Genomic DNA, 13,177 nt, shown 5'->3' with positions numbered 1-13,177 from the left:
TCACCTCAGATTGAATTTGAAAGTTCTTCAAGAGCATTAGGCCTTCTTCATTAGTTGGACTAATTCAGCTGATTCATGATTTTCGAATGTTGACGTATTCGCAGAAGCGCACCAACAGATCCTGTGCCGAGCCATTTCCTTCCAATTTGCCCGCACGTCTGCTTAGGCCTTTCCTGTAATTTAACTTTTGATGTCCTGTTCTCATCTGTGCTTACGTTCTTGTCTTGGTCTTTTTAAAATAGAAATTGTGTATGCCCTGTGCATTTCTCGTGCTGTCCTAATTGTTTGTGTTGTTGAAGTTGCATTACTGCAGTGTTCTTGGTCGATTTGAAATGAATCTGATCGAGCTGCCTGTCATGACTGAAGTCATTCGTAACTTCTGCGGTCTGGCGAGACGACCCCGTGGTTGGAATGCAGTCAGCGCCGACTTTATAGTTTCTTGGCTTGATTTCGGAAGTCATTGACCAGAACAGTCATCATGTCTGGTGTGGGTCGCTTGCGGCGCTCCTGTCGGCAGTAAAGTGAATTTATCGTGGGGAAGGTCATGTCACTCGTGTTATCCCCACAGAACTGGTTTCATTGGTTATTATGATTATTAGGAAGAGAGAAAAAGGAATTGCAGGCAGTTCGTGGTCTTTTTGGTGCAATTCTTCCTCCGTAGGCTAAGCGAGTTTTCGTACCTTTCGGACATTCATGAACATTACACCAGAATTGGATCTTTGTACCTTTAACTCTTTGTTATAAGTTCAGGTACTAATAATATGGTTAACGGAATTCGGCAGAAGAATAGAATTAACAACATGACGACCGCGCAAAATATTTTTGTGTATTGGTAACTGATGACTCAGTAATTTGGCATGAGAAAGTTGTATGTTGTCGCCATCTGCTGTACGGCCTTAAAGTTTCCGTGTAGGAAAGTATTTTAAAATTGCTCAGTCAGTTTAAATTAGTGCGTAAAATTTGTGCGAAGACTTGTCATGATTGCATCTTCTACGCGTGTTGGTACGAGTGATATTTAAAACATTTTTCGGGACCCCAAGCTCACCGCACCAGTGACACGCTTTTCATTTATTCTTCTGTCTGTATCCAGATGGTGGTGGAATCCCCGTTCCCGTTGTGAACCGGAAGGAGTTTCACGCTTCTCTTCCTTCTGCAGTTTTTGCGTCCGGCTACGCTCTGTGCCTCGTGGATATCTCACGGCACCAGTACTTCCGCGTGACGAGAAGTTCCTCGTAACCCATTCATAAACACGCGTTACGATGTTACTCACTTCATGACTCATTCATTCATTCATACCAGAGTCTTCCACAGTCATCCATGCTTTACTCTGGTGCCAGTCGTAGATTGACTACGCATCGGTGAAGTTGTCTCGTGCAGCCAGTGGTGTTGGTGCAGTTTGCTTTCTTCGTCGTGTAGTTTTATAATTGTGACAGAATTTACCGACCTTCTCAAGTAAGTACTGATCGGTTTTTTTTCTTTTAAATGAATGGAATAGTTAGTTAATAAATACAGTAAAGTTTTACTAGAGGCTGGCAGAGACAGGTGGGGCTAGAAGTAAATTCAGAAAAAACTAAGTACATGTTGGTATCTCGTCGTCAGCAGACAGGCGGGTAGAATTATCTTAGAGTGGCTAATAAATCCTTTGAAAGGGTTACAAAGTTAAAATATTTGGGAACAACAATAACAAATCAAAATGATCCTCATGAGGAAGTTAGGAGGAGATTAAATTGTGGAAATGCTTGCTACTTCTCAGTTCAAAATATTTTGTCTTCCCGTCTGATTTCTAAGTGAGATGGGCGGGGCATGTAGCGCGCATGGATGGGACAAGAGGTGTGCTCCGGGCAGCCTGAGGGGAAGAGACCGCTGGGGAGACGTAGATGGGAGGATAATATCAGGCGGGTTCTATGGGAGATAGGAGTTGAAGGCTCAGGACAGGTGGAGGGATTTGGTTAATTCGGTGATGAACCTTCGGGTTCGGTAAGCCATCTAGTTAGTTAGTTTTAGTTATACGAACAATTCTGAAATCAGACCACAAGTAGGTTTAGGTTGTAACTACTCATCTACTACTGCATTGGTCATATGCGACTGTAAGCTTACTAAAATTACACCGAAACAAATAAATTTCACTAGTGAGACGGGCGCAAGTTTTGATCAAACTCTGTTCTCTCACTTTCCATGTGACCTTGGCTTGCCCTTCTGCTGATTCTTATTATATACGTTCCTCTCCACATCACTGTCTCAGAAATTATTAATGATATAAAAATCCTCATGTTATCAGAGGTAGGGAAAGGTAAAGTCCCGTGCTTAATCACCATGACATGAAGAAGTGGGAGCTGAGTCAGCCAGATAAAACTATTAAGAAAGTAGTTTTACCTTCAGCATTTGCCTGAAATAGTGCAGAAAGTTTAATTGAAAATACTTCAGTTAGAAAATTGTAAAGGCCACGGAGCAAGTAAGTTGTACTTTGTTGACAACGCAGCAAGAGCATGCTTGAGGATTTTGTTGGTAAACATTCTGTAGACTATGAATTGGTTCATGGCCTCACATGAGGCAACCATTCTGAGTTTCTCTGGCTGGCACAGTGTCCAGAGCAAATAAATGTCAAGTGCTCTGCATTATACCACCTGTGACAGCTTTATCCTGTGGAAGGAGATCTCGGCATCTGTTAGACAGATTCTTTGTCATGAAGCCCGTAGTCACCACTTCGCTGATTGAGCTATCCCAATTCATATCCAAGGGTTAAGAGCGCTGTTTGAAAGCTTGCATGAAGTGATTTGTTGGTTTTTGTGGCATGGAATTCAAACTAGAGAAATATAAGTACGCGAAGAAATGGATGAAATTCGGGATAAATGTTAAAGCTGTTCCTTAACATAAGTTTCTTTTCTTGTAGGGCAGTGAAGGCCTTTCAACAAGTGCTGTATGTTGATCCTGGATTTTCCCGTGCAAATGAAGTTCATTTGCGGCTTGGGTTGATGTTCAAAGTGAACAATGACTGGGATGCAGCACTGAAACACTTGCAACTGTCCCACATTGATGCTAGCCCAAGCACCTTCTCCAAGTTAGAGAGTGAGTTGTGATGATACCTTGTATCAGTGTGTTTATTTCAGTATTGCATAGGAGGAGTTGGAATATTATTATAATATTAATTCAGAATACTATTTGCCATTTGTTTTTATTCATCAGTGCGTAACCTGTCGGTTCATTTAATTCCCTTCGCTTCAAGATGCATGAGATGCTAAGAGGTATCGACAGTGGCGCGTCACCTTTCCACTCTGCAGATCAATTCAGTTGTAATGATTTGCATACAACAATTTGTTCATGTGGTTTCTTTATCTTGTGAAGGAAATATCTGGCAAGTAGAATTTCTGTGTAATTGGTGAACTAAGCCAACATTAGTCATCTCCTGACTGTATAGACACAGCCACAAATGGCACCAGTACCACAACTCTTCTTCTTCTTCTTTCCCATCTCCCTTTTTGCCTTTATAGCGTCGGGGTTGATTGCTCGGTCCACCTCCTCCATCCATGGAAGCTGTCCGGCCGAACAATCTTTATTTCTCTGAATCATATTAAAAACCAAATGTGGGTGATTGGCCCAGGTTTGGAGGGGCTGCCTCCTAAGCCACCCGGTTGGCCGTCCTCTGTGTCGAGGCCGAGGTTGGTCATTTTCTACCACCTCTGTAGTTCTGGTTTTCCCGCCAGTACTCGGGTGGCTGATCGCAGTGGCATCCCACTGGGCGATGGGCCAGAGTACCGCAACTCTGCAGACTTATTTTCTTCCCCACGCAGTCATTGATTGTGTATGTTACTTCATTTTATTCCAGTTCGTTTCCACATTGCTCACCTGTATGAAGTCCAAGGGAAATACAAGACTGCCAAAGAGAATTACGAGCAATTGCTGAAGGAGAAGGACCTGCCTACACACTTGAAGGCTGACATATGCCGTCAGTTAGGTTTGTGGATGACTTTGGTCACTTTTTTCATTCAGTCATTCAAGACAGGTAATTATTGCCTTAAAGGTAGTATCTCTGTTGAAGTGAGATTCTTGTTTCTGTCAGTCACACAGAACACAACACAGACTCTTGTGCTGATCCAGTTTCATTTAGTTCTTTGTAGATGATAGAAGATGGATGAGTAGAAGCTCACATGGTAAATAAAAGAGGAAAGAAAATTTATGAAAATTGTTTCACCCACACAGAACATAATGGTGAATAAGGTTTCCTGACCTCGGTACATACTGAATCTTACTGCCATTACTTTGCTCTGATCAATTGATTGTGATAGTGATACACGATTTCTGTATATGTACCCAGTTTGAATCATGGTGCAACTATTGGCTGATGTTTTATGGTTTTCCTCACCCTTTCCAGTTGAATTTCAGGGCCAATGCCTTCAAAATCCTTACTTACTGACCTATTATTGATTATATTTCCAACTCATTCAGTACTGTATAATTGATGTAGTTCATAAAATAATTATTTATTGAAGTATTAGACATAGATTAGTGGTCAGTTATGATAAATAGCCTTCAGAGTTGCACTTTTTTTGCTACAAGTGTGCCAGTTAATTGTTCACAAGGTTTTAGGGTATTTTACACTTCCACTTTATAGGATTCACAAATGAATTCAGTACTACTTGGTTTTTATTTGCACTTCACAGGACATACTCTTTGGAACTTACGAACACTTCGCACACAAGTTTTTTTAATCCTCGTCTGGTTTTTCCTTCATGTGTTGAATGCGCTGTAGGGTGGATGTACCACTGTGTGGAGTCGCTCGGAGAGAAGAGCCAGCGTGAAAGCGTGGCCATTCATTGTCTGCAGAAATCGATTGAAGCCGATCCTAAGTCAGGACAGAGCCTGTATTTGCTGGGACGCTGCTTTGCTAGCATCGGCAAGGTGCATGACGCCTTCATTGCGTATCGTAATTCGGTCGAGAAATCTGAAGGAAATGCTGACACCTGGTGTTCAATAGGGTAAGTTCAGGGAAGCTGAACTCTAGAGAAGTGTTGTCACAATTGATGTTACAAGGTTAGTAAATTAATTACATATCAGCTCATATGCGATTGCAATTCACAACTACCAAAATGTTGAAAACTGAATGTTAACTTAGTTTAATTATTATGTTGGTCTATTCTCTATGAAAAATAAAGTTGACACCATGAACACTCTTCTTCTGGAATTAGAAATTTCCTCCACACCAGATGTAAAAGTAAACTGCTATTACTTTGTGCCATTAGGGCTGTCAAATTACACACCTAAAACAATGACAGGGCCACAAATGGGGAAGAAAAGGAAAAATTGTTGTGAGGTTTGACATTCTGATAGTGACAAGTATGAAGCTGGCCATCTTCTCGGATGATGTGCCATGCAGTCTAGTGGATATTAAATGAAGTTTTACAGGAGCGCACTCCAGCATTGTTGATTTTAGAATGGAAGTATTACCCAGAACAATCTGCATAGAATAGCAATAAATTTTCAAGAATTCTAGAAGAAGAGGCACAGATCAATCCCCTTTTTGCCATGTTCTGGTTGGTTGATCAATCTAATATTGAAATGGCGATGGATTTTTTTACTGGTTTTAATACTGTAGCTTCATTTCTTGCTCACAAGTACAAGATGGACTGTAGTGAATTTGGGTGTGTGTTTGTGTGCAGTGTCCTCTACCAGCAGCAGAACCAGCCTATGGATGCGCTGCAAGCCTACATCTGTGCCGTACAGCTTGATAAAAGCCACACTGCTGCGTGGACAAACTTGGGTAAGTCAGGGTCGGCATTGTTTGGTAGTTTGGGATGCCATTCTGTTTTATTAAATACGAAACAGCCATAGTGCTTTGATACTAGCTGAACATTACAGTGTAGTTGTTAGTACTCCTGCTTCAAGTTGGAATCCCAGCGCAGAGACTGGTGCTCCTGAACAAGGATTTTTATTTCTTCTGTAATGTGTTTGCTAATGGTATTTTGGAACTAATTTCCTTATTTTGAATTTAAGGTTTGTAATTACCTTCAAAACTGACATTTGGAATGTTGAATCCTTCTTTGTCAGGGCCAGATTTAAGGGTCATCCTGGGGCCTCCACAAAACAGCGGCTTCCATAAAATTCATGTTCTTTTATGGTGAAAGGCGTCTAGGTAATCATCGCTAGAAACCAGTCATGAATCTGTAACTTGCATAGGGCGGAAGAGTGGAGGCATCATCTTCAGCCAGGTGTATGTGACAATATAAGCTGAGTTTATTTATACTGATAGGGGCCATTTTAATTGCCCTGGGACCCCCACATCTGTAAATCTGGCCCTGTCCTTCTTTATCAAGTGTAGAGGGGGGCCTCTACTCCTTTGGATCTGGTAGACTGATATATTCCTGATCCGTGATCCACAGTTACCCCGTCACCCTGTTGGTGACAGTGTGATTGAAAGAATTTCACCGTCCATAGTTAAGACTGAAATGTGTTGACGTACAGCTAAGCTGTGAGTGGAATTTAGATATTTAATCCTGGAGTGTGGGTGTTTAAGACTGCACACTTTAATGCATGCAGTCATCAGGATTGGCAGTAATGACTTAGTTTTTGAATGCCTCATAATGACTTATGCACTCTTGTGATCTTGTGACTCAGGTATCCTTTATGAGAGCTGCAACCAGCCACGTGATGCATATGCCTGTTACGTGAATGCAACACGTGGGGGAAGCTTAAGTCCAGGTGGGCCTGTGAGCCCAAACAATAACAGCGTGAATAGTAACGGAGGAGCCACACTGGTCGTGACATCAACGCCGGGTGGCCGAGTGCCCGGGGGCATGAATCCTAACCTGGAGCAGAGAATCAAGTTCCTACAAAGTCATCTTGCCAATCCACCCATGCCTAGTGTTACCAGCAAGTGAGTGCTTATCAAATTTTCTTCCAGTTCTCAAAATAGACATACTGAGGCGCTAGATTTGTGTATGGCACCTTAAGCGTTGGGTCTGTGCCGTATCAGGGTGTTCTGAATAAATTATTCTTTTGCTGTGTCATTAACTCTGCTTCCTGATACCTTTCTGAATCTAGCATTCATAATTATTATCCTGTCCCTTAACCTCGCATACTCTGTGCAATTGATAGTTATTATGTAAACTGAGATTCAAGCACTCCGCTTCTAGGGAGGACTCTGAAGATCTATTATGTTAAAAGTTTAAATTGCACATTTGAAGCATCTGCTATGCTACTTAGACTCAGCAAAACACTTAATTTCTTTTAAACAAGCATTGTGTTGTAGAAGCTAGAAACGTAACGAACCCATGACAGTGGGACGGGTAACAGAGAGAAGGAATAGACTGCCTGTGTTGTAATGGAACAAGTCACCAGGGTGAGAATGGTGCATTAACTGTATATCTGCATTGCTGTATGTTGTGTGATGTTGCAGTCTGTAGTGCATATTCGCACCTGCTCCTTTCTTAGTGACTTCAAGGAGGTTGAAAGAAATAAAAAAAATTCACACTCAAGTATCAAATAATTTGATCACAGTTGCCAATAGAGAAAAAGTAGAAGCAGTTTAATTACCAAGGTAGAAATCTACGTTACATCATACAGCAGTGTCAGATTTATACCCTGCTTAAAGAAACATGTACTCTGGTAACTGGGAGATTAACGAAATTGTTGTTTGCTTGAAGACCAAAATAAACTTTGTGTTTGTGAAAGAATCTGTTTGTGCAGAAGGATTTTGCATGTTTGAATTATAGACATTTGAAGTGAGATGAGTGTAAAATGTAATTATTCTCCATCACAAATTGGTAACACCAATCAGACTTCAGTCTTCTGCAGAACACATTGATTCAAAAGAAGGGTTCATAAAATATGGTCGTAGACAATGGGCAGACGCTATGCAAGGTACATGCTTGTAGATCAGAAGGCATGCACTAAAGAGAAATTGACAACTGACATTACTCTAAGCGTTGAAGGGAATGGATGGTTGGTTGCAGATTTACTGCAGAATTGACTAAACATCGAGGAAGCAGAGCTGGAGTTTTGTTACTGGACAGATACTTTCTCTTGTTGGACATCTTTGAGTTATCTCGTTAAAGCTTTGTATCAATGATTTTGGCTCCTGCCATCAACTCTGGAGGTTGACAGTTGGTCTTTAACCACAAGATAATTGTGTCGGTAGGCTGTTAAACACAGCATTTGATGATTTTATGCGGAATGGATTACTTTAGGCCACAATGAATAAACATCACGTGGAATGACTGATTAAGAACCATTTATGTGATGTAAGTCCTTCATTGCCTTAGCATTTGTGCGTGGTTAAGTGCACCCACTTTACGTGTAAATATGAAAGTGAGAATTGCATCTCCTTTACTGGCTTCTCTGCTCTCTCCAGACGTCGGCAATTGCCATCGATAGAGGAGGCATGGAACCTTCCAATCTCTGCTGAAATGTCATCACGACAGCAGCAGCAGCAACAGCAACACCAGAATTCATCCATTGTCCAGCACAGGACAAGTGGCCCTGCTTTTCAAAAAGGATACACACAGGTAAGGAAGGGTAGCTATGTGGCATTATTAATACTGTAAGGAAGCTTGGTCAGTTGAAACAGTACTGTGCATAACCTCACAATTTTCATATGAAGCTTATATATAATATTGTTTAAAGGTAGGATGTGGGCACCTTTGTTGGCCTTAAGAATGAGACATCAAGTGTGTATCGGATATGACATTAGTTTGAAGGGTTTTTCCTTTCTCCACTACCTTGGATTTGAATATCTTTGCATGGTAGTGGTACAGTCCCATCCATTATGGCTAATATGAATGTAGAAAAGTGACAAGTCTGCCTGTGTAATGAAAATGAATTGACTAGATGGAATGGATGCCAACCCTGAAAACATTATGTATATCAACTATGCCTCAGGCAATAGTGTCAAACAATATACATATAATGAGCCCCCTGTCATCAGAAACTTTTAGAGAAAGACTTTAAATAAGTGTAGGTTGGGTTTCCATTGCTTTGTTGCTAGGCTGGGCAGCAGCAGTTTCACAATGGTGTGAATGGTCATCATCAAGTTTCACCGCAGGGGCCACCTCCACCCTACCCAGTGCAGACAGCGAATCAAGTGACAAAGAGATTTAAGGTAAATATTGAACATGGATATTGTTAGAACTGATTGAAACTATTGACAGTACTGTTTCTTGAATCATTTTAATGGAACTATCTTTGTTCCAGAAGAACATAAAACTTTGCACTTGTTCTATGAGTACATTCAGGTACATGGTCACTTCTGTTATGTATTCCTTCAGTTTGAAGTTTTTTATATGTTGTGTGGGTTTGACATTTAATTTTGTGGTTTAAATCGCGGTAAATGACTTTACTAATGCAGATTGAATAATGAATGTTCTAAGCAGTATAAGAAAATATGTAAATTAAATTGTATTTTATAAATTTTGTTTGTAAATATGGTTGCAGCTGTTTGATCCTCAGGCAAAATAACTGGTCTGCACAATGGTGTGAAGAATTTTTAAAATGGCTTGTATGTGTTAAACTGATGGCAGTATCTGGATGATAGCTATGTTTATACCTTTGAAAAATTATGAAATGAATGTTCAGAAAAGTATATTACTGGACAGCAGACGTGCCCAGATGTAGGTATTGAAGTATTTGACTTAATATCGTGCATGTATTTTAGAATAGACAAAACTCAAGTGCTATGCCAAAAGGATATTGCAAATTTCACTTGCTGTTCATCGTGTGCGAACAGACTGGTGGAGAGGCGATAGAGACGAGTCCACCTGGTGCGCATGTTCCTCCGCCTGGCACTGCCCAACAAAGAACTGCCCCACCTCCATTTTACCTGAATCAGCAGCAGTTGCAGATGCTGCAGTATTTACAACAGAATCCTGCCAATCTTACACCTCAACAGCAGGTATTGCATAGTCCTTCACCATTCACAGAAAATAATGTAAGATCATCAGTCTTCAGTGTTAGACATAGTTACCTGTGAATAGCATGGAACAGAATTATGATTCTCTCAGGTCTTCCTGTGAACTGAGAAGTGTTCATATTTATGTATTCTTTGTTTAAAGTGCACAAAGTAGGGATTTGATGTGTTCACCCTTGTGTGTCATCTGCACAACTACATAGTAATTGAATTAAAAATTTTATATTACCTGTCCCCTTCCACACTGTAAGCTGTTTGGTGAATTTAATTATGATTCTTCGTTATTCCTTTTTATACTCACTCTTTTGTTCTGTCTTCTGTGCATGCAGTAGAGCCAGCTGCTTCCTTATCAGTAAATGTTATGTTGCTTAGCATGGTTGGCCTTGTTTCTCCAGGGTTTACTGCAGCAGTTGCAGGCTCAGTATAGAGCAATGCAGCAACATCAGCAGGTGAGGTTGCAGCAGCAGAGGGTCGGCGTTGTGCGATTGCAACAGCAGCAGCCGCCGCAACCAAGTCAGTATGGCAACTATCAGCAGCAGAGTTCCGTCATCAAGACATACACCATGCCACAGCAAACGGTGAGCTAAGGCAGTGATTTTCTAAAGTATTCATCTAGAAAAGGATTTTGTGAATGTGAGACAGTATAATTTAAGTTTGTTCTCTTCTGTTGCATTTGTGAATGGTTTCATTGACTGTACATCTACATACATACATCTTTATTACATTCCATGGATCCATAAGTTAGTCAGATGACAATAGGATGTAGAATAAGTCATAATAATACAATACATGTTATACAAATACAAGTCATATAAATGTCACAAAAATACAAACAAAGGATAAATTACGACTTACTTGTAGACATTAGGAATTCATCGACAGAGTAAAAGGAGTGTGTAATTAAGTATCTTTTCAATGCTGTGTTGTATATGTGATTGGTTTTGATGTCCACTTCTTGCAGATACCAATTTTTTTGTAGCTCGGGTAAATGAAAGTCAAAATACTGCACTGTATAAACTCAGACAATGTTTCTGACAAAGCTACTTAAACAATAGGGTATTTGTTCGACTCTTAAGATGATGCCTTTAGCTTGTTTTCCTTTTTGAAGAAAGTCTGCATATGAGATAACCATACTGTATGCACACCTGTAAGTTCACAATTACAGCCATGACAGTTGTGCTGAACTTTGAGATTTTACCTGACAAATTTCCTGTGGACAGATTCTGCCCATATTAGTACTTGAAGCAGGAAGGCTGGACATGCACCAACACAGATGTCAGCAGACTAATGTCAGCAACATATTTGATATTTTGAATGTTGTACAGCTACATCTGTATGACCAAAAAGTAAACTTATCAGGATAGTGGTTACCACTCCTTCATATATGGAAAATCTTATCTTGTAATTTCAGTGTGGAGACTGGCTGTTAGGTTTTTGTATGTTTTCTTCAGTCATTTGAGGCAGATTATGGTGTTGTGCCTTCTAAGAGGCAGTGAACAAACACTTCTGCACCCTTTCATTTGTGATTTACATTTCATCTTGCTAATCAATGCTTTATAACCTTTACAGTTCATAAATTAATTTGCTGAAATTTAGAATAACTGAAAGTTTATTGTGATGTGAGAAATGATGTTGAGGTTCTAGAAGATAGTGTTTCCATTATCCTCAGCAAGGGACAGTGGCCCCACAGACTGGGTTTGCAGACACAAATGTCGGTTACTCTGCGGCAGCCACTGCCAATACACAACAGTCACCTGGAATGCCTTATAAGTCTGCTACAGTAGAGCACCAATTGGCGTACCAACACCGCAGTGCCACACAACACCACCAGCAACCACAATACCAGTATGGTGGACAAGCAGCAACTACTGGCTACACACAGGTTTGTGCCTCTTGGGGTCCCTTTTTAAATGTACTAATATGTCAAGGTCCATATACTTGGCTGTCTATCTAAGCTTTTGCTTCTAGCAGAATTTTTAAAACAGCATTTTTAGAGTGAATTATAGTCCATAAACAAATTAAGAAAATGTAATTATATAAAGACTGGTATACAGAGAAATGTTTAGAGAATAGGTAGAACTATTTATGTTCATGCTTCGTAAATTATCACTTATGTCTCCACTATTAGATTTATATTGCTGTAAGGAAATGCATCACCTTGTGTGTGCACAAGTTGGAAATTTGTTGTGTTCATAAGTCAGATTCTGCAGCAATGTCCTGAAGCCATACTGTCCAAATTCAACAGCAGTTCCATTTACTGAAAACTTCTGTTTATAGTGATACCAATATAATTGTATAGTTGCTGATCTTTTGCTGCTAAGTGTAACATTCAGACTTCCTGTTCTTACATACTGCCTAGACTTGAACTACAAACTGTCCTTGGCATCTACAAGAGGTTCATCCAAAAAGCAGAGATATCTGTCACTAACAATAATTCCTGTTGTACATTAGGATGTGGCTTTTGTAGGGTGCTGTATTATAATTATGGTCCTCAGTGTGTTAATCTTGCCAATTTTGAAGTTGTTTCACTTTATTCAGGGTAGAATTTGAACTGAAAGTCAATTTGTTGTTACAGATTTCATCAACAAGCACACCCTCATCCACCACACCACAATCCCAGGAACCCGTATCATACCATCACTCCTTTCCATCCAGCTCTCCCTCGTCAAAGGAGATGCCTGTCAGTGATCAGGAACTGCAGGCTCTGCTGTCACAAAAAGATATTGCCACATCACTTGCTGAAGATCTGCTCAAACAATTTGGTTCCAGTAGCGATGACCTGGATGTGAAGGAAGAGGAGTCTGCTACTGCAACACAGGGCATTGTCAGTTCTGTGTCTAATCAGAATTCTACTAACACACTCAGTTCTGGTCCATTTTCCCCTTCAAATCTTCAAGACACGACAATAAATACCACCACTAATAGTGTAATTACGATGAACTGTGCAGTGTCTACAACAGTAGATAATGTTCATATAAAGCAGTCACCATCACCTGTAGCATGTAGTCTGACCAGCCCAAAACCTCTGGATCACCAGCAGATAGGAACGCCAACACCAGCCAGTTTACTATCATCCAGTATTGCATCATCTCCAGTGCATGAGAGGTGTTCAGACACTCCCAAGCTTGAAGCATCAAGTGTTCACAGGACCACGCCAACTTTGCGGCAAGACCTGAAGATGGAAGCGTCGGTGCTTGAAGTATGTGAGCCCCTGCCAGAGATCGAGTACAACATTGAGATGGATGCCAGAGCAGTGCTTGAATCTTGCAAGTGAGTATCACT

At 40.5% G+C, this 13,177-nt stretch overlaps 1 protein-coding gene across 8 annotated transcripts in view; it reads left to right on the top strand.

Moving 5' to 3' along the window:
• Positions 1–13,177, top strand: part of Utx (Utx histone demethylase) — a 73,086-nt gene that overhangs the window by 47,715 nt on the left and 12,194 nt on the right. For 6 of the 8 annotated variants that reach the window (XR_015537369.1, XR_015537368.1, XM_087356948.1 and 3 more), the window contains 11 exons: positions 2,891–3,066; positions 3,824–3,952; positions 4,748–4,973; positions 5,655–5,755; positions 6,610–6,868; positions 8,345–8,498; positions 8,978–9,091; positions 9,716–9,880; positions 10,291–10,473; positions 11,565–11,777; positions 12,471–13,165. Coding sequence is in view for 6 of the 8 variants with exons in the window: in XM_087356948.1 (XP_087213074.1) it covers positions 2,891–3,066; positions 3,824–3,952; positions 4,748–4,973; positions 5,655–5,755; positions 6,610–6,868; positions 8,345–8,498; positions 8,978–9,091; positions 9,716–9,880; positions 10,291–10,473; positions 11,565–11,777; positions 12,471–13,165 (2,415 nt within the window). In the remaining 2 variants the exon portion in view is untranslated. Of the gene's footprint in view, positions 1–1,142; positions 1,453–2,890; positions 3,067–3,823; positions 3,953–4,658; positions 4,974–5,654; positions 5,756–6,609; positions 6,869–8,344; positions 8,499–8,977; positions 9,092–9,715; positions 9,881–10,290; positions 10,474–11,564; positions 11,778–12,470; positions 13,166–13,177 lie in introns of those variants that run through there. The other 2 variants (XM_087356952.1, XM_087356953.1) reach the window with 2 other exon arrangements.

This window comes from Zootermopsis nevadensis, unplaced genomic scaffold (assembly GCF_977971745.1).
Source record: "Zootermopsis nevadensis isolate Lab colony 2312 unplaced genomic scaffold, Znev_1.0 Znev_ptg000028l, whole genome shotgun sequence".
Taxonomy (NCBI): domain Eukaryota; kingdom Metazoa; phylum Arthropoda; class Insecta; order Blattodea; family Termopsidae; genus Zootermopsis; species Zootermopsis nevadensis.
This window is presented reverse-complemented; position numbering and strand designations above follow the sequence as displayed.